The sequence below is a fragment of the Serinus canaria genome, chromosome 15 (assembly GCF_022539315.1).
Source record: "Serinus canaria isolate serCan28SL12 chromosome 15, serCan2020, whole genome shotgun sequence".
In the NCBI taxonomy this organism is placed as follows: domain Eukaryota; kingdom Metazoa; phylum Chordata; class Aves; order Passeriformes; family Fringillidae; genus Serinus; species Serinus canaria.
Genome location: NC_066329.1, coordinates 2,879,525 through 2,900,535, shown reverse-complemented (window position 1 = coordinate 2,900,535; position 21,011 = coordinate 2,879,525). Strand labels below are relative to the sequence as shown.

The 21,011-nt window shown below is 47.6% G+C and overlaps 1 protein-coding gene across 2 annotated transcripts in view; it reads left to right on the top strand.

The window, feature by feature from the left end:
• Positions 1-21,011, top strand: part of BCR (BCR activator of RhoGEF and GTPase) — a 100,407-nt gene that overhangs the window by 64,325 nt on the left and 15,071 nt on the right. For both annotated transcript variants that reach the window (XM_009092257.4, XM_018916438.3), the window contains exons 6-16: positions 651-711; positions 1,160-1,212; positions 1,561-1,701; positions 10,333-10,454; positions 11,659-11,827; positions 13,112-13,231; positions 13,830-13,905; positions 14,498-14,602; positions 15,177-15,251; positions 15,824-15,921; positions 16,592-16,723. In XM_009092257.4, the coding sequence (XP_009090505.1) occupies positions 651-711; positions 1,160-1,212; positions 1,561-1,701; positions 10,333-10,454; positions 11,659-11,827; positions 13,112-13,231; positions 13,830-13,905; positions 14,498-14,602; positions 15,177-15,251; positions 15,824-15,921; positions 16,592-16,723 (1,152 nt within the window). The remainder of the gene's footprint in view (positions 1-650; positions 712-1,159; positions 1,213-1,560; positions 1,702-10,332; positions 10,455-11,658; positions 11,828-13,111; positions 13,232-13,829; positions 13,906-14,497; positions 14,603-15,176; positions 15,252-15,823; positions 15,922-16,591; positions 16,724-21,011) is intronic.

The window sequence follows — 21,011 nt, the reverse complement described above, 5'->3', positions numbered from 1 at the left end:
GAGGCTTATGAGAAAGAGGTAAAATATGATCTCTCAGTTTTGCTGTTTCTGACAAAGAATTCTGTATCATGCCAGTATCTACTGTGTTTGGAATGATGGTGATGGTCCTTCTGCATTTGTGTCCTGGTGAGGATTTTGGAGCTGAGCACGTTAATGCGTGGCCCATGGCAAAGAGCAGAGTCACAGACAGTGTTCCTTTGCTGCTGTGGAAGAACTGATGTGTCAAGGTCACCCAGCTCTGAGTACAGGAGTAAGAAGTATAACCTTAGGGTATTGAATGCCAGTGCTGTACTTTATTTATTGGTGCTGGGACAGTTGCTGTGTGCTTTTGGACAGCTTTTGTCTGCAGGTGATGTAAAAACTCCCTCATCCCTGTTGCTGTAGGTGGTTCCCTGCTTTGCTGCATGTCTATTGACAGGTGCTCCTAAGAACATTGCTTAATATTTGAGATGTGTGGGTGCCTGTGACATGGCAGTGGTGGATTTACCAAGAAGGAAAGTGCATTTTTCCATCACTGACTTGAACTGTGATAGGGCTCTCCTCCTTTCACACCTAGGCCTTCCCCTGGAGGAGCAGATAGGCTCTTGTGTTCCCATGTGATATTTCTAGGTGATTGACCATCTGCTACATGGGGTTTTTTTTTCTTTCAGAATCTAAAGGCCAGAAGCACAAAGGAATCTAAAGATCAGACAACGAAAAATTCCTTGGAAAGTGAGTGATCCATGGAGCGGAGACTGGTCTGTCAGTAGTGTGTGGAGGCTGTTGTCAAACCTCCACCCTCCTTTTTCTTTTCTAATGCTGGAAGGTTATGGGGTCTGCTGGCCCTGCCTGGGATGTCAGTTCCCTTTTGCTACGTAGCAGAGCTTGTGCAAAGTAGGATGCCTGCATGGGGAAGTGCCTCCTGGCTTCAAACCTCATAGTGCCTGTGTGCAAAGCCAGCCCAAACACTGGGCTCTTGTGATTTTAAGAGAACATCTCCTACCCAGTGATAGCACAAATGCAACCTCAGCAGTGATGGTTTTATGGGGGCATTTAGAGAGCCTGGTCAAGATCAGGTTGCACAGTGCTCGTCTCTGTGCACATGAGTAGAAGACACCCCATGCTAGAAGGAGCTTCCACACTCACTCTTCCTGATATTCCTGCTGCTTTGTTTCCACAGCTCTGTTGTACAAGCCAGTGGATCGAGTGACCCGCAGCACACTTGTCCTGCATGTAAGTAACTGAAGGGGAGTTTTCAAACTTTAGACCCCTAAAATGACCTATTTTCTTTGACCTTCAAATTTTCCATGGAGCTGCAGGACTGCAAAAATAAACCTGTTGAGCTGCATAAGAGCCTTTTCCCTTTACACCAAGGAGATGGAGTCTATGGGTTGGATGCTGCTATCTTTGCAGTGATGTCACCAAGAAGTGCAGGGTATTTTTATCTTTATCTAGAGATAAGGCCTTGCTCTCATCTGTGTGAAGAAGCTGGAGCATCTTGTCCTACAGCTCTGATTAGGGGTGCTTCAGCTCTCCTGCCATCCAGTGCTGCCTGTGACTGTGTTCTCTGTGTTTTGTCAGGATTTGCTCAAGCACACTCCTGTGAGCCACCCTGACCATCCCCTGCTGCAGGATGCTCTGCGGATCTCACAGAACTTCCTCTCCAGCATCAACGAGGAGATCACGCCTCGCCGGCAATCCATGACTGTAAAGAAAGGGGAGGTGAGTCTTCCTGTCTTGTTATTTTCTCAGTTTCTAAATACTGGTTATGTCTTTTCTGCAGAGCTGACTAGGAAGTTGTGCTGTTAAGCTGTTTGTTGCTAAGATACAGTTTATCCAATGTCCTTGTTCTCTAAAGGATGTGGTGCAGCTCCCTCTGTTTTCTGTTCAGAAAGCAGTTTGGAAACCAAGAGAAGTATGATCAGAGTTTTGTCCTTAGCATTGTTATAATCATTTGTCATATGTAATTCCTATGATGCACAGTGCCATGCACTAAATGGATTTGTATTTTACCTGCAAACTGAAACCAAATGGGAAGCCTAGGAGGAGAAAAAGATGAGGGAACATCAGAAGTCATGAAAGATTAGGAAAAGCTGTTTTCCAGCATCTTAATTTTCACCATCAAATTAATTTTCTGCATCTTTATTCTACAAGAGAGTGTTGTAAATATGACTGGAAAGCAAAACAAATGGAATGGTTGGGATTGCCAGGGAGATGATTGACTCCTGGGAGTGTAGTATAACCCTTTTCAGCTCTGTAAGGAGCTGGACTGCACCCAGAAGGGTCTGAGGTGTGCAAATCCTTCACCTGCGTGCAGTGTTGTGCAGGGAGACCACGGAGCTTCTCTGTGGTCAGCTGCCTGTAAGTCCATTAAAAAGGGATTCATCCCTCCTGATAAAGAAAGGCCAGGACTGGGAGAGGGAAGGATGTAAGAGATTGGACACAGAGAGGAGCAGTTCAGAGAGTAAAGGTGTAAGAAGAGCTGTGGCAGCATTCCAGGCATGGGCTGCTCAGCAGTGACCCAAATTACCCTGTACAAAAACATCTCTTACAAAGCCCAGGAGATTGTTAAGATACCGTGAACCTTCATGATTTATTCCCAAATCCTGACAGCTAAACATCCTTGCTTTTAGCTGTTAAACTGATTTTCAGCTGACAAAAGGTTTGCTGGAAGCTGCAGTTCTGGGAATTTGGTGCACTTTGTCCAGCAACTCTTGCTCATTGTCTCATTTTGTCACCCGAGGACACACGTCCAGCTGGGAAAAGGAGGGGCTGAGCAATTGGAGGCTGAGGCAGAAGCTCAGCCATCAGTCACCAGTGCCTCAGTGACAGGGGATGGCCTCGTTACAGTGGCTGCTGATTGAGTCGTAGCAGAAAGCACAGGCTGGAATGCCCCTCGCAGGGGAGGGAGCAGTTTGTGTTCTCTGGTTGTCTGTCAGCATCTCAGTGAGGGATGCAGGCTTTGAAAAGTGTCATGCAGAATCCTAATGAGGTGCCAGAGCTCAGGCAGAGGAGGGGGCTCAGGAGGATGATCCTGCTGGTGGCTTTTTGGAGCAGTGTGTTTGTCAGAGGTCAGAAAGCAGGAGGGGAGGCATGGCAGGACTGGGCTCAGCAGGCCTGGTCACACTCTCACTGGTCCTGCAGTGACTCCAGGTGTGATGTGGGGAGGGAGGAAGAGAACATACCAGAGGAGAGGGCTGTGAGTGTGCTAGGGGGGGACTGGGAAGCCTTTGTGCCCTTCCTCACTGCACACAGCTTTTCCTGAGCCCAGGGAAGAAAAGGCCTTGCCTTCCACTCTGGGAATCTGACCATGAATATTTTCTTTAGTCATTTGGCAGCAAAATCCCACTTCTATCAAAGCAGTAGTGCCCCGGTTGAACCCTCTGTGTCCTGAGAGTAGGTATGTTCACTCTCCATGTGGTAATGCAGAAACACAAATCTGCTCCCAGCTACTCTGTGTGGGTTAGTGATGGCTGTTCCTTCCTACAAGCTGCTCAGCTTGGGGTCATAACTGGGTTTTGTTTATGCCTGTAAATCTTTCCTTTTCTACTTATCCTTTCCTCCCACTCGCCTTGCTGGTGCTTCCCCTGGGGTGACAGGACAGTGTGTGGATTGCATCTCCTAATTGACTGCTTTCAATGCATTATGCATTTTTTATTTTAATGAATCACCAGCTTGCTTTGATGGCTTTTTTCATTATTTGTCTTCCTCCCATTGAAGTTTCCTTGGTGGAAAGGAAGGAGGGTAAAATAGCCTTTTCCTCTCATGTATTGCTTAGGTGCTGATCTCAGTTATCTTTTTTGACGGTCCTTGCCTTTTATGTGGAATATTTTTTCCTTTTGAGTGTATTGTGGGGAGGAATCAAATCTCCTTTGCCAGCCTCTCACTCCAGCTCTTTTTTGCAGGATTGCTTTGAACTGGGGGAAAGCAGCCAGTTGTTAATCTCCCTAGTGACAGGCTGCTAAGGAGGGGAGTGCAGGTCAGGAGAGAGTACCGGCTCATCAGCACAGTGTTGTTCTGTTTTGCAGAGGTGATTCCCTGCTTTGGGAGCAGTGACTCAGCCTGCCCTGCCTGCTGGGCTCCCTGTGTGGTGCCAGGTGTCCATCCTGCACTCCACCCCCCCTCCCAGTTCTGCTGGGCTCCAGAGGCTTTGTTCTAATCTAGACATATGCATAGGAACTGGGAGCTTTCTGTCGTGTGGTTTGATTTGCTGGGCTGGATGAGTATTTCAGGTAGCGCAAAGAGATGGGAACAAAGGGAGTAAAATCCCTTCCCAGAGGGCCAGAAAGAGCTGCAGCAGGGAAGGCAAGATTGGTGCAGGGAGCCTGTGACAGAGGGTTTGGTCCTTGCTGACTGTAGCATACTTTGCTGAGGGTGATGGTACAGAGGAGCCAGCAGAGCCTCAGCCCCAGCCTGGCAACACAGGGGAGCCAGGGGGGCATCTCTGGCCTGTGGGGTTTGTTTCCATTCAGCCTGATCCACTACATTCTCCTTAGTTTCATCCCATCTTTCTGCTTTCATAGTTTTACCATTTTACAGTTTTTTAAGAAATTATCTACAGGTACCCACTTTGCTACCCCTCCAAATAACAAAGCAAATGCATGGAGGGGAAGGGAGTCTAAGTAGCCCTGTGGCTCGTGAGGGGTGGAGACTCACCCAGCCCTTGGGGCCACAGAAGAGGCATCTTCTTGTCACTGCTGATCCTTGTGCACCACTGTTGTCTTGGTTTAAATAAGGAATGGGGTTAAGGTTCTGCTGGGGATGGTGCCTTGGGGAAGAAGGAAAACAAATGCATTGGGATGAAGGATGTGCCACTGTTATGTGCAGGAGGGCAGTTATAACCTTCTCTAGTCTTATTAACAGAGCAGCTCTAGGTAATGCATGCTGGGTTTTTTCAGCTAAGCCCAGATGCAAATGACTGTAGTGCTTGTGTCTTGGCCTGCCGGAGGTCAAGGCTGGTGTTTCCTGCTGATTCATTTGTGTAAAGCAGAAATGAATGAACCAGTAAAAAATTGCAGAGGTCACTTGAGAGGTGGTGGTCCCTTCCTTGACTGCTGCTCCTCTTGTGCTCTTTGCAGAGTGTTGTTCCAGGGCAGTTCAGACCAACCTGGGTGTGGTGGCTGCCACTCTGCCTTGCCTTGGCCATGCTCTCCCACCCTCTCTGAAGTGTTCATACTGATGTTTGTGATCCCACAACAGCACAGAGGAAAGGAGCCTGGAGTTTTGGGTCACTTCTGGCTGAGTGGCTTCATGTCTGGTCTCATCAGCACTGGTCCAGACACAAGGGAGCTGACAGGCAGCTTTTTTTGGGAACAAGCCCAGTAGATCACATCACAGATCTGCTTGTGCTACTGTACACCTTTGTCCTTGCCCTGGAGAGGAGGAGCTGCTTGGCAGTTTCTAAATGTGTTTTTAAACTGCAGTCGAGGGACTGGCTGGCATTGCCTTAGGCTTCTGTTTGACTTCCTAGAGGACCAAGTGTGCTGGAGAAGGGAAAGGACAAAGGATGTGTGCAAGGGAGCAGAAGTGCAAACTGAAGCCTTTGAAAAGCTGGAAGTGAAGCTCAGACACAGCCATGCACAGCATGGGGCCTGGTGCCTACTGCTCCTGGAGGCCTTGGGCAGATGTTGGCAATAGAGCACTCAGAAATTATCTTGGCTGCTTCACACTCTGTCTTACAGCTGGAGCCAGAGAGCTCCTGGTGACAGGAGCTTTGGGAAGAAGAAAGAGGCCATTAAAAATGCTCAAAGAGCAGCCAGTTTAACTCCCTAGGCAGAGCATCCCTTTTTTTTTTTTATTTTTGCAGTGCTGGTCTTGCAACACACTTACACACACGAGGAATCATTTTCTTCCTACGCTCTGCAGAAAGCCAAACCACCTCTTCCTCACTGACATGTGCCAATACCCATCTCCTGGTTTTCCCCTCCTCCCTGTGCCTCACACATGTCCCAGCCCTTCCTGGGGCTCTCACCCACGCACGCTGCAGGCCTCTGCTGTCAGCACATGGGATGAGCTCCTTCCTCAGCTCACAAGTGGGGAGATGGCCTTTTGTGCAGCTGTGGGTCTGCTTGAGAAGGTTTTGAAATTCCACTTTTTGTCATGTGTCTCAGACAAGCTGGCCACACTTCCTGGAGTTAATCAGTCTGTGACAGCAGCAGGATTTATCATATGCAAACAGCACAAAAACACTGTAGGATGAATAGATGAGCACACAGGTAGTCGTGAGCTTGGTAGCAGAGGAGGGGAAGATGCTCGGTGACAGAGGTAAGAGGAGGGGGAGGACAGCAATAGGCAATCCAGAGAGGATAACCAAGCTCTGGAGAAGGTACAGGGAGAGCTCTTTTGTTCAGAGCACTGAGGTGGGTGGGAGAAGAAGCAGATGAAAACATGCAAAGAAAAGCAGGACCTGGAAAAGAAATGTGGAACTTATATGGCACCAGAACAGGAGCTTTGCAAGAGGCACTGAAGTTAAGAGCACAGACGTTGTGTGAGAGATTAAAGATGATCCTAATTCACTCTATTAGGAAGAGTGAATTCACAAGACTTTTCTCCCACACATCCTGGAACATCTTTCTGAAGCTGAGCTGAGCTCCTGTACTGGACACCTGCCAGACTTGGGGGCTGTCTGTGGAAGAGAGGGGGTCACTCTGCCACTTTCCTGCTACTGTCACCCTATCACCCTAATCTTACGTTCTCTTGGATGTTAATTTTGTGTTCCTCTAGTCAGTGTTATTTCAGAGTATTTTAGGAAATCTTTAGCACCTTTGGTTACTTTAACAAACAGAGTAACTGTGGGAACAAGGTAGAGAGATGGCTTCCCACATGAGAGCTATTATATGTCACTACAGCAGGCTCACCCATCCAAAAAACCTTGTGTTTCAGGAGACCCCATTGAACAGGAGACCTAAAGGAATAGCTCTTGGTGGCCCTGGGTGGGAGGAGTTGACCAAAACAACTTGGTTCCAGAACTGCAGAGCTGAGGTGGCACAGAACTCTGAGTGGCACAAGCGCTGTCTGAGGGGGCTGCTGGCTCCCCCAGGGTGGGAGAGGATGGGCTGACTCATGGCAGGAGGTCCAGGAAGGTGCCCTTTGCTCCCACACTGTGGGGTTTGGCAGGGATCTGGTAAGCCATTGGGAAATCCTTTAATTGTTTCCCTCTGACCTGCTGAACCTCCCACAAGATGACTCATTTGCAGCAAAGGATGTGCCCCTGTGCTGGAAGTGCCCCTCCTCAGCTCCAGGAGGCTGGCAGCCTGGGGCATGCCTGTTTTACCCAGCCCTAATGAAAGCTCTCTTTTCCAAGAAAAGCTGGTAGTGAGGAGAGATTTCCTGAGTTGATCCACAAATGCTTTCTCCTGTACTCTCCTCCCCAGATGCTTGGTTGTTCTTTTGGCAGTTCACCCCTGCTGCTTGCAGGAGGGACACCTTCCCAACTAGCTCCCATGAGCAAGGAGATAAGAAGAATGAAGGAAGGCTTCTGGAAAGCTCTGTGTTTCTCTCTGACTGGAATATATCTCTTTCACCTCTTTCCCTCTGTTCCAGCCAAGCTGAGGAAGTACAGGCTTGTTCTCTTCCACCCTGCACAAGGAGAGTCTTGTGGGACTCTCCTTGTGCAGCCTCAGGGTTGCACAGTGTCTATGTCAGTGATAGGATTTGGTTCCCAGGAGTGCTAACCCAAATAAACTCAGTCCCACCTCAGCCCCAGCTGAGAATGAGAAGGTTGCTGGGTCATTTGGCATGGAATGTCTGAGCTTTCTGCTCAGGTTTTGGGGAGATGTGCTCTCAGCAGGGTGCTGGGCTGGGGCCCTGGCTCATCTCACACACTGCCAGTGTCTGGCAGAGGCAGACAGAAGGTCAGGCCAGGACTGTGCCCTGTCAGTGCCAGGCAGGGAAAGGACAGTGCCACCTCCTGCTGGGTAGCAGAGATGAGTAAGCTGTGAGAATGTCTTTACACCTACGAACAATGAGCAGAGGTTGAGCTGGCAGCAAGCAGCTATTCTCATTGCTCCAGAGGAGCTGAGCTGATTTGCAGTGTAATTAATATGCATCAGATCTAGAAACCTGAGATTAGGGGTTTGGCTTGCTCAGAAAATATCTTTCCCTGCTTATTATTATTGCTCCCAAATGAAATTCTTTGCAGGAGTGGAGAGTGTTCTTGTGCTACTGACAACACACCTCCTCCTGTTTGTTTATTTACTTTCAAAGCTCAGTGTTTCTAGTTTCCTGTCTGGGGCTTGCTCTCCCAGGCAGGAGGGGAAGGCGTGCTCAAGTGCCCAGCAGCAGCAAAGGCAGGAGTGCAGGCAGGAGTTCTCTCCAAAAACACTGAGAAGAAGCCAGGACGATCACACCCACCTAAAAATAAACACTGACATATGTACAGGCCTTTGTGAGCTGAATCACTGCTGGATGCCAGATCTCCCCAGAGTCCTGCCCAGAGATGGTGCATCAGTCTGCCAGGGAGCAGCCTTGCTTCCTGCAGCTCTGGGAGAGGTGTAGCTTTTGCTGCTGTGCTCACAGATCTCCTGGCCCTTCGTGTAATGGAAGGCAGCACCAAGATGAGCTGCTGACACTGCTCCACGTGCTTTTGCAGATAGCTGTGGTGCTCTTGTAGCTGCAGACAGGAAAATGCAGGCTCCTAGTCCCTGCCAGGAAGTATAGGGTGCTGTAGGACAGACTGTAGAAAAAAAAATTACATCTGCAAGGGCATTTCTTTGTCATGTGTTCCTTGCCATGATGCCTGCTAGGCTCAGGACTGATGTGGTTTGTTTTAATTTTGGAGAGCCAGGATGGGAAGAATGGTAGGCAGGAGGAGAGGCAGTGTGGGGGTTTGCACTCCCACAGCCTTGGCAGGGAACGTGTTCAGGGTTTAAGTCACGCAACAAACAGAACCCAGGGGCATCACCAGAGAAGTGGAGGCATCACTTGTGGTGAGGGGGTCCTGACCTTGCCCAGGGGAGCTGCTCTCGTGGTGCTGACCCTGGAGACCCTTCTGTGTGTGCCAGTGTGGGGGTCCTGAGCCTGGGGCTGGGCAAGGCTGGCAGTGAGGCAGCTGGGGAGGTGCTGGTTAGCCCTGGACAGGGTTAGCAGAACTCTCCTGTCTCCAGCCACAGTGCTGTCTAGGCAGATGTGGGATGTCTGATATGTCACTTAGGGATGGCAGAGGAGCATCCTCTTGGCTGGAATAACCAAGCAAGTACAAGTCAGGGAAGAGTTCCTTAGCATACCTTAGCACGTGAGGGGAAGCTGATGGTTCCTGCTTGTACTGGCTGTGAAGTGAGGCAGCACTGACAGTTACACATATTGGTGGAAATAAAACCTGCCCAGAGCTGAATGCCCTGACCTCTGCTTGAAAAGCAGTGGGAGGTATCTGTTCCAGGTGTTCACTGAGTCCTGCTGATCCTGACAGCACAGTGGAGGACCTGAGCACAGAGCAGGGCATGAAACTCCTGTCGTGGTCATTGGAAGGAGCCACCTGTCCACAGGCTAGCATTCCAGCCTTTTGGGCTTTTAACTATGGAGTCATCTGTACTGCCCCTCCCCCATAAGGGAATTAGGAAAGCAGTGGTTCTGCCTACCAATGCGTGCCCCTTCTTTAGGAGGCTGTTGAACTCCATGGAACTAGAAGCAGGATTAAAGGCATCAGAGTTGTGCAGCTTCTTTGCATCTTCTAGGTTTGGGGAATCTTGATATGATATATAAAGAAGATTCCAATACGCCCATGATGAGGGTACATCCAGATGGTCCTTTTAAAGCAAAGGATGATAAGGGACTCCTGAGAAGTTTACCAGATACACTTGTTCAGGAATTATCCCTTAACAGCACTTGTAATGAAGAAGCAGCCATGGCGTTCAGCTGTTAATGTTGACAAAGTCGTTCTATGAATGGGAGAGGAAGGGGTTGAGGAGAGCTTTGCTGTCCCTGCTGGGGTGGCTGAAGCTGATGCGAGGCTGGGAAGTGACTGAGAAGTGGCTGTGAGAGAAGCGGTGTGTGCTGCTCTCTGCTGGCTCGGGAGGGGACCATCCCCTGGCAGGGATTCAGGGACTGGAGCTGGGCAGTGACTCACAAGGAACTGCACTTGGGCTCAGGAACAGGTGATGGAGAGAAGCCCCAAGTGTGACCCAGCACCAGGGTAGGGAGAAGATGCATGGCTCTTTCTGCCTTTGGAGAGAGGGCTGCAGCAGGGAGCAGAGTTGACAGCAAGGAGTATTTCAGAGGCTTTTTCATTTCTCTGAATTAGACAAATGTACTGAATTTGCTCTGGGAGGAGTCGAGTTTAAGGACTGTGTTGCCCCAGTGCCAGATTTGGAGCTGGTATTGCACTGGAACATGTTTCCTGTTTTTTTTTTTCCCCAGCACCGGCAGCTTCTGAAGGACAGTTTCATGGTGGAGCTGGTGGAAGGGGCTCGCAAGCTACGCCATGTCTTTCTTTTCACTGACCTCTTCCTGTGTGCCAAGCTCAAGAAGCAGATTGGAGGGTGAGAGTTTCCTTTTGGACTTTGTGCTTTGCACCTTGGCTGCAACAGAACCCTGGGTTTAGCCTGCAGTTTTAGTTGCATATGGATACCCCAGACCTGGGTAACCATAATGCACAAGAAGTAGTTGGATAAGAAATGATCAAAGATAGGAATGTTTACTGTATGAATTCCTATCTAAGTCCTGACCCCTCAGGAAAGGTAATTCTTCCCATCCCTGTCCTGAGCCTACCTAGGAGAGCAGGAGATGTTGTAGCTGCTGGTATTCTGGACCAATGTCAGTCATTTTTCTATTTCCCCTTTCTTTTAATAGATGACATTCTTCACTGTTTTTTATGACTAGGGCTGTTAATTTTGGCTTTGCAGCTACAGCCTGTTAACAGTTTTACAGAAAATGGCAAAGGTGCAGTAAACAGACTATGTGTCAAGCCCAAAGTGCAGATATTAAAGCAGTTTTGCTGACAATTTTCACTTGTGAGGGGGGAGGAACCATTACCAATGCACTTGCCTTAAATAGGGCTTCTCTTCATTTGGTAAATGTTCTTCTTGGGGAGACATCTCTTATCTTCTTGCCCTCCTCAAGCAAAAAAGTTAAGCCTGCCCTTTTCAAAGCACATGCTTGTGAGGGATAAACCTTCAAAGGAGTGGGACATTTCCAAGGGTGGATGTTCCCGACAGCACAGGTGAAGAGGGAATAAATGACATGAAACATTTTAAAAGTGAGCTGCTTATCCTGGTGAAATGGCAGTTATGAGGTGTAGTTTCTCTCCCCTGGCTGGATTACACAGAGATTTATATACATTGGCTCACCTGCCCCACCTTGGCCCCAGCTTGGTCATGAGAGACTCGGGTTCAGATCCCAGGGGGCCACCAGGTCACAGGTGTGGCACAGCTTTAGAACTTTGCCACACCAGAGGCTTCAAAGAGAGAGCATGCAGGACCAAAATTGTCTGCAGGAGATGGATGTGGTTCTTGGGATGAAAAGAGCTAGATAACAAAATGACTTGCCTTTTTATGTGCTGTACCAGCCCTGCTAGGCTGTCTTGCTGAAAAGCAGCCTGTTGCCAGATTTTTTCCATATGGGAATCACAGTAAAGTTGGGCCAGTATCTGCATCTTCTGCACTATGGCAGGGAAGAGCTTGTGGGAAGGACTGGGTGTTGCCAAACTCCAGTAGCAGTAAAAGGTTTGGACCTCCTGCCTTTCAGAAAAAGCCAACAATATGACTGCAAGTGGTACATCCCACTCACTGACCTCAGCTTCCAAATGGTGGATGAGTCTGAGGCAGTGCCCAATATCCCACTGGTACCTGATGAGGAGCTGGATGCCATGAAGATCAAGATATCCCAGATCAAGAATGACATCCAGCGGGAAAAGGTAAAGGAGTTGAGCACTCCAGGGCAATGCAGACACAGGTCTGTGCTCAGAGGAGGTGCTGGGGCAGCTCTCCCAGGGCTGCACAGTGTGGGAGCCAGGCTGCAGCAGGCTGTTCAGCAGGGGCTTTGCTCATCTGAGTGCACAGCCTGGGTGATGCTGCCCTGTGAGGAGGCAGAGACAAAAAGACCCTGTGGTTGTACCCAGCAGCTCCTCTATTCCTATGAGCATCCATGTGGAGGGCAGGGATCTCGTGCTGCAGACATGAAAAGGACTGGGAGTGTTATTTGCCAATTTCTGGCTGTTAAATTATAATTCTGCCAGTGATTTTGGTCAGAAGCCATATACTCTTGAATTTTAGCAGGCTCAGTTATGCCTTTGAAGCTTTTTCCTACTTCACTGATGTCAAAGCAGCAGCAAATGCATAGAAAACAGCAATTATGCTGACAGTCAGACATGGACATGGTGTCCTGGCCCAGGCAGGGCCAAAGAGAACTTTGCTTGGAAGATATGTTTTCTGAGAGCTGTTAGATCCCAAACCTTCCTGGAGCCTAAAAGAGAAATAAGAGTTTGAACACTGTTGGTATGTAGGGCCGGATATGAATAACATGGATCATGCTGTGGGAAAGTTATTCCCCACATTTCCAAAGAACATGCTTCTGCCTCACAGCCCTGGCTGGCTTTCAAAGAGGGCTTCCTGGCAAAAGTGGGATATTAGGAAGAATTGTGGAAGCTGTTTACTCACCAGCTGCAGGTGTCTAAGGTTTGTGCTTTGGTGCATCAGTGCTAAACAATACACATGGCTGGGCTTGGTACTGGATTTTATCCAGGGAAAACTGTATTTTTAGCAGACTTCTGATGAAAATGGATCAGTGGGTGGTGAGTGGGAGAGTTCTGGGCAGCTTCTATAGAAGTTCCTTAGAGTCTCCTTAGTTAAGGACACTTGGAGGACTTGGCAGTGCTATGGCTGCCCAGTGACTGCTACTGCAGCCTCTGGAACAGAAAATACAGGGTACAGCTGGGACAGTGGCCACACACACCTCTGCACTTCAGGGACAGCTGGAATCAGGGAACAGAGCCCAGTCCATGCATTGACATTGTGCAAATAACACCCTTCTGAGCAGCTGGGAATCCTGTGGAACCTATTGACAGCATTTCTTCTGCTCTGGGGCCATTTACCTACTCACAGGGTAGAGACTGTGGATTTCAAAATAGCAGTTTGTATAAATGAGGGCAGATTTGAAGAATAACACATGTCCTCTGCTCCCTCTCTCCCACACCCTTCAGAGAGCCAATAAAGGCAGCAAGGTCATTGAGAGGTTGAAAAAGAAGCTGTCGGAGCAGGAATCCCTCCTCCTGCTGATGTCTCCCAACATGGCCTTCCGGGTGCACAATCGCAATGGCAAGGTGAGAGCACCCTCAGGGCCAGAGATCCTGGGGGCTTGTGTCTGTGACTGCACGTCCTCCTGCACAGCAAGGGCTTTGTGGCCTCTACTGTGTCCTCAAAGCACTTCCCAAGCAGCAGCCACCTCACCCTTACTGTGCCAAAGGTTATGATGGCATCCTATCAGGCTGTGACTAATTTGCATTCAAGACCAGCATTTAATAACCATATAAATGAATCCCCTGTCTCAGCACCAGTCCTGGTGCAGCATGCCACTGCTTCATTCGTGTCTAGGCCTGTGCTGGAGGCTTTTGGCATTCCTGGTGCAGCTGAATTCCTGTTGTGAGGAATAGCACAAGCTGCCATGGGAGCTGCTGCAGGGCCACAGGTGCCCTTGGCAGGGTGGGATTCTGTGAGCTCTGACCATCCATGTTGGTACCATGGGCACGTTACCAGAGCCCAGCCAGTCTTGACAGAGATGTGATGCAGGATAAGTGGCAGGAGTGCCAGCAGAACAGTCTGTTCAGCAATTTGCACTGGGAGAGGGTAGGAGCAGGCAGGCCCTTCCCTCTGGTGCATCAGACTAATGCATACCCAATTTTCTTCTGTGTTCCTGGGTAGAGTTACACATTCCTCATTTCATCGGACTATGAAAGGGCAGAGTGGAGGGAGAATATCCGGGAACAGCAGAAGAAATGTGAGTATCCCTCAGCTGTCATTGGTGCAAATACTGTGATCTTAAGAGAGCAGGGCTCCAGAGGATGAGGTCTGGGACAGGCTTCCCTGCCAAAACACAGATCTGTGTTGAAATCCAGAGCACAATATGGATGTCTCCTGCCTGAGGCTGTTTGGGGAATTTCTGCTGCAGCAACATGTGAGGAATGTGGAGAGAGAGCAGTTAGTAGGTAAATGTGTGTAGAGATTCTCCCATTTACCCTAAAGATCAGAGCTCAATGCAATTCCAGGGAATTCCAGGGGGGAAGAGCTGTACCCTTTCCCCTGGCTCCTTTCAAGAGAACTTCAGCTACTTTTATAGTGTGGTGTTTTTGGGTTTGCAAGGAGCTAAGAACCCCTCTATTTCATGTGATGAACCATCCTGAGACTTGGGAGAGTAACTGAATATTAGCAGCAGAGCTGCCTGCAGCAGCAGCAGTACTGCCCTGAGCACCTCAGTGCTGCTGCTGAGCAGTGCCCAGGGGGCACTGTCCCCTGTGTGCCCAGGGTGAGGGGTCATGCATCTAGCCTCTCCTTGGAATTTTCACTCCTCCCTCTTTCAATCTCCTTGGCAGGCTTTAAAAGCTTCTCACTCACATCGGTGGAGCTCCAGATGCTGACAAACTCCTGTGTGAAGCTTCAGACAGTGCACAACATTCCCCTCACTATCAATAAGGAAGGTGAGACCTTTGGGTTTTGCTTTCACATGGTGCAGCTGCAGTGGAACTCTCTCCCTGCCTGATTTTGTGCTTTCCCCTAGAACTGCTCTTACTGTTCCCTTTTGCTACAGGTTGCAGGCATCCTCCAGTATACATTAATCAATTGTTAAATGGTCCTTGCATGCAGCTGTTGTGCAAGATATTGGAGTGCCTGGTGGAGTCCTAGCCTGGGACAGCTTTGAGCTGTGTCTGAGAATCCTTTGGAATAACACTAGTTGGCTAAAATTGTGTCAGGGGCCATCCTAAATTACTACTTAATCTGCTAATGTAGACTTAGCCTCTATAATTTACTTTTTCCCCTTTGAATTTTTTCCATGCTGTCTTGCTGATCCTAGAATTGTCACTGTAAAAGCCCCCCCAGTGCCAGAGGGTATTACAGGTGCCAGCTGTGGAACTGTCTCTTGGATTGCTGAAGTGGTTGTTACTTGCTCCTGCCATCCTTGGGGACAGTTCACCCTCTGTGTAATATCAGTCTCATCACTCTCACTCTTGGCTCTACTGTGAATATAACAAAATCCCTTGGGTTTTTGTACAGATGATGAATCCCCAGGTCTCTATGGATTCCTCAATGTCATTGTCCACTCTGCCACGGGATTCAAGCAAAGCTCAAGTGAGTTGCAGTTCTGGGACACACAGGAGGTACTGACAGGGGGTGGATAAGCCATGTGCTGGGCCAGCTGCATTGCAGCATCTGTGGTGATGGTGAGGAGGAGAGGTGTTTTGGGGAACTGAAGTTCTACTCTTAACTCTCAAAAAGATCAGCATCAAGGATTGAGCACACATCATTTACTGTTAGGCCTAGTCTGTTTGAGGTTTTAAGCAGTGTTTGCTGATTACCCAGCTGTTCTAGAAACAAGTCAGCCCTTATCCTGAATTCTTTCAGCTGTATTTTATTTTACAATGAAAGAATGAAAGGTGTTCTCTGGCATCCAGAATTTCTGTTGGGAAGAAAGTGGTGTTAAAATCCAGGGCAATGACTTGACAGAAGGATCAATAGAGGTGACAGAGCTTCTTAAGGACAGCTGGGCTGATCAAGGTGATGAGATTTGTATGGGATGGTGTTACTGGTACTAATAGAGAGAAGATGGAAATGAAGGCACCTTGTGCAAGTGATTATTGCAAGTTAGGAGATACTAGATTTTTTTTTAAAGTTTTTTTTTCTTCCCTGTCTCCCCTCCTCAGATTTGTATTGCACATTAGAGGTGGATTCTTTTGGGTATTTTGTGAACAAGGCCAAAACTAGAGTTTACAGAGACACCACAGAGCCCAACTGGAACGAGGTAGGTTGGATTTTTCTTATGTGACTTGTTCCATGTGCCAAACATCAACACAAGATGGGCAGAAGATCTGCCAATGAAGGAGGTTGCTGCATGCTCTGCACTTGTCCTGTACATGCTGCTTCTCAGAAAACACTTTTCTGTCAGGTTCATTTGGCTGTCAGGGCTTGCAGAAGATTTTCTCTTGGATTAGTGGTAGTTAAACAATTTGATACAAATGTGTCTTGTCCAGCATTTCATCTTTTAAGCAGATGCATGCTTGACAATTTTTTTAAAGACACAAGTAAAAATATGTTGAAGGAGATGGTTTTGTTTATTTTTGAGAGGGGGAAGAATTAGCTATAGACATTTTGCCTGTTTACAGCCAACTCAGACCTGCTGGTGAGCACAATTTCTTACATGGAAGGTGAGCAAATTTGTGTCTTTGAATAATGCTTTGCTGAGACCTGTGAAACCTGACTAGGGCATCAACCATCTTAGTCTCCAATGTGACCACCTTGTAGGTACAAAATACAATTTCAGCTTATTTCTAGATCGATTTCTGTAGGGAGGAAGTTTTGGCCAGTCCTTAAGTGTTCTTCTGATGGGCATTAAAGAGACTGTATTGATTATTCTGAGACTGGTGTCCTGTTGTGATGGAGCCATTGCTCTTTCCTTTCCTGGTGCCCTGCAGGAGTTTGAGATTGAGCTGGAGGGCTCCCAGACCCTGCGGATTCTGTGCTATGAAAAGTGCTACAACAAAACCAAGCTCACCAAAGAGGATGGAGAGAGCACAGATCGCATCATGGGGAAAGGACAGATCCAGGTAAGACTGTGCTCAGCTCATTCCTGACACCCTTACTGCAAAACATCACAGGACTTTGGAATCCTGCTGTTCACCACAGAAGTTTTTTCTGCCTTCTGATTGTCTCAGCATTGAAGATTTTTTCCCTCAGATAGTGAGGTACACAGTGTGATTCACAGGCAGGAAATCAGCAGCTTTGTCCCTCTTGCTTTGTGCTCTATGCCTGCTCCATGGAATAGCTGCTTGTTTTGATCTCTCCTTTGCCCATTAACTTCAAAACTTCCACACCACTGTATAGGAAGTGCCCCTGGGCACTGGTGAGGATGCTTCATTTGTGACAGAAGAATGCAAGAATATCCTCTCTGTAAATCATGTGCACAAAGGCTGCCATCTGTGCGTGCTGGAGGTTGATGGATGTGTTGGCCAGGCCCTGGACAGCCTGCCTGTCTTAGTGACTGCCATGCCCGGAGTGTGGTGTCCATGACAGCATCTGAGGAACATTTCCACTGCTGGGAGTTGGCCTGGGACACTTTGTGTGGCAGATGTCTAATACAGTGGGGGAGGTGATGATTGCAAAGGGCTGCTGCTCTTGGGGAGCTGCTGTGTGACAGAGCAGTAAAGCTGGATGTAGGAGAAATCAGGCCTTGTGTGGCGGAAAACATGGGGAACGTATGTCCCCCATCCTGTTCTAGTTTGTTGTACTGTCTGTCCACAACTTTAGGAGGGTGTTTAAATGCCTGCTCAGAGGACACATTCTTTGTGTTGGAGTGGCTGTTGAACAGAACAGGGACCCTTCCCAGATACCTTTTCCTTTCTGGCATGTCTAAAGATCTCACCAGTTCCCCTCCATTTAGGTCTGGCTGTTCATCTCCCTGTGGATGACAGCTTTCCCTGGCCATCACTGCAGTGACGGTCATGCAGGCCAAAGCCATTGGTGGGATTGCAGAAGCAGCTCAGGGTGATCACATCCCACCTTTGCTCTGGCAGGGTTCACTGCCTAAATGACTTTGGTGAGGCCTCTTCTTCCCTGTCTCCTGTTTTCAGAGAGAGCTTTTGTCTCAGATGCGTGGTGGGATTTGGAAGGGAGCTGGTGTGCAGATCAATAAATGCCAGCACAGGCTGCTGCTGTGTGTGTGTCTCAGCTGACCAGAAATCCCTGTGTCCCTTCAGCTAACAAAGGCTGTTTTCCACAGAGCTGAGCAACTACAAAAGAGCAAGTCTTCAGCCCTGAAATGCCCTGGAGATTTGTGTGCTCATAACAGAGAACCCTGAAATCACTGACCTACAAATATGTTAAATAGAAAGAGTACAAAAAAAACCAAATAAAATCTTTCACATTTTTGGCAAATTTTTTCCTTCTCACAGCCGTGGGCATTTTTATGCACAGCAATTGTATATTCTGTAAATATATTTTATACTTTAGGCAATAAAATATTCTTTCATGGCAATTAAATATTAATTGCATCTTGATTCTTGTAGAGAAACCTAGACAGTGGGAAGGTTAAAAAAATCAATTGAAATGTTTTTAATCGATGTACAAATGCTGCATTCTGTTATATCATAAAAAGCACATGCAAAAGCTCTCCTGATTTCTGTAAATCCCCTTTGCAATTTATAAAGAAACTTGATGAATTGCCAGAATAACCCCTTAATTTTCAATGATTTCTGTCCTATCATGGATTTCAAACATTATTGAATCAAAGAGAAGTCATATGACTGTCTGGTAAGGTTTTGGATTGATAAAAATTGTTAAAGGTTTTGATTTTGGTTTAGTTCTATTTTTGAAGTAAACACCATTTCTTTAATAAGAAACCATAATAATGCAACAACAAAATCTGATTACAGCCTGAAGGTTGGCTGTTCTCCCAGGTGCTTTTATATCAAATTTTATTTACCTTAGAATTTGTAGTTTATCCTGCGTTTCTCATTTGTTGTTGCACTGTCATTATTCAGCCTAAGTTTGTCTGTCTAATGGCAGAGTCTGTGAGGATGGGTGAGGATTTCTGTTTCATAAATTCCTTTTATTTAAAAAACTCTGGGAACATGAAGAGTCGTGTCTGCATCCTCCTGTTGATAAAAGCAAAGAAGTTTCTCTGCTGGCCAAATTGCAGTGCATTGTTAAGCCATGTCTTATTGTAAATATGCAACTTCCCACTACTGGGAATTCTGACTCACCAAATACTGAGCCTCAGTGATGAAGACAATCAAGGAGACTGTTTTGGCTGTAAAAATGTTTATTAAATCTCTCTGTTACATGATGGCAGTGAAGGAAGGAAGGCTGGAAATTGGTCCATGTCACAAGTTTCCAGGAATGGGCAGTAATTTTAATAGTTCCCATTGCTCATACTTTCTTTTCCTATGGAATATTTTATTTGTCTATTTTTACAGCCAGATGAAAGAGCTGTTTCTTTCCTGTCAGTCTGCAAGTTTTTTATCTCTGAAACATAAACCCATGAGGTTTTAGTGTAGGAGAAGCTCCTGTAACTGTAGGAGTGAAGTCCTCACCAGAGCAGTGCTGGGTGTGCAGTGTTGAACTGACTGGCACATGTGGCTGGGGGCTAAATACTATTCCTGAGTACACTGTGAAACTGGAATTACTGGGGGAGCTGGAGGAGGACAGAATGGACATCACATGATGGGAGGAAATGTGAGGCTCAGTTCAGCTGTGAGCATAAGCCCCTCTCATTGTGAGCACCCTGGGCTTTTCTTTCTGTTGTTATCTTGCAGTCCATCTTTGGTCCTTGGCTGGCCCTTTGGCTCCTTGAATTTTGCACTTCCTGTGGCAGACACATCCCCATGTTTGGAGTGCAGCAGCCTTTTGTTTGGTGTTGAGACTGCACCATTGGGCACATTTGTGAGCAGAACCAGCCTGGACCTGGGAACTGTTGAGTGAGTGACGTGACACCTCACTCTGTGATCAGCTCCTCCCACTGGTGCCTCCTAGAAATGCCATTTCCTTTGCTGTTTTCTTTTTCTGCATGATCAGCTCAAGCTAAATATTTCCTTCTCCCTCACAGCAGTGCTGGAAAATCAGGGAGGATGTGACCTTAGATCACTCATTCTATGGAGCAGCACCATTCCCTGCTGCCTTGCAGAACAATTACTCTTATCTTAATTATCTGGGATGTCTCATAGCAGTGCCCATGGCTATTTCAGGCATTAAGTTGTTTTCCATGTAAACCAGATTGTCCCATGCTGTACCTCCCAAGTGATAACTTGGAAACCTTTTACTCACTCGAGCTTGTTTAAACAGTTTGCTGAAGCAGAACATTGTCCCAGCAATGAAAATAGGGGGGAAATGAAGAAGGCAGTGGGTCATGCCTAAAGAGTGATGGTGGGAAAGATTAACCTGTCAGTGGGGAGCTGTGAGAAGAATGGGGTTATGGCAGGACTGGGAGTTCCCAGCAGCAGTGAGGCTCTGACAACATGTATGTCACATTAGTTACAGTTCAAAATTGATGGAGTGTAAAGTTGCCTGGGAAATTTAAAAAAGGGAAGAAGTAGTGTGAATGTACTGTATATATAAAACACACTAACCTTAATGTTTCACAGTCCATGCTCTTTCGTTTCCACTGAGGCTTCTTTGTTTTTCCCTCCTTCTGCATGTTTTCTTTTCTCTCTGGGGAAAAAGAAACCATGATCAAACTCTCTGTGATGGTTTCCTAGGGCAGAGGCATAGACACCCTTCCTAGTGCCTGGCTTGCATTTGCCAGAGCAGCATCTCCAGTTTGCCTTTTCCAGTTCTCAGCACACTGCTGTGTACTCAGCCTTTCCTGACTGCTATGCCCTGTCTGAATTCAGTGCTGAGCTGCTACAAGGGCCAGAGACCTGCACTCAGAAACCCCTGTGGTGCTGAGCTGCTTTGTTCTGTTGTGTTAGGGCAGGATACAGAGAGGTATTTGCTTGATTCATTAGTGACTTTAGGGCTGTAGCTTGCCACTGCAAATAGCAAAGGCCACAAGGGACTGGAGGGAGCAGCAAACAGACAGAGTGGTTGGTTTGTATTTTCCTGTTCAGCATGAGCTTTTGGTGGGGGCTGTGCAAAGAAGCCCATGCAGTGCAGTCTGCGAAGGTTTTAGCAGGTCTGTCACAGAGCACGGAAACAACACAGTGGCTCTGCTTCAATGGAGATGGGACAGGTCACTCAAACCAAGCAGCAGTTTGGAGGAACTGTGTAGAGGAGCAGTAAATTCCACTGTCAAATGCGGAGGCAGCAGCTGCACAGTGCCTCCCCTGCCTGAGCTGGCACGGCTTGCTCAGAGCTGCCTCCCTTTGCCATGCTGGCTGTGGATTGCATTCTTCTACTCAG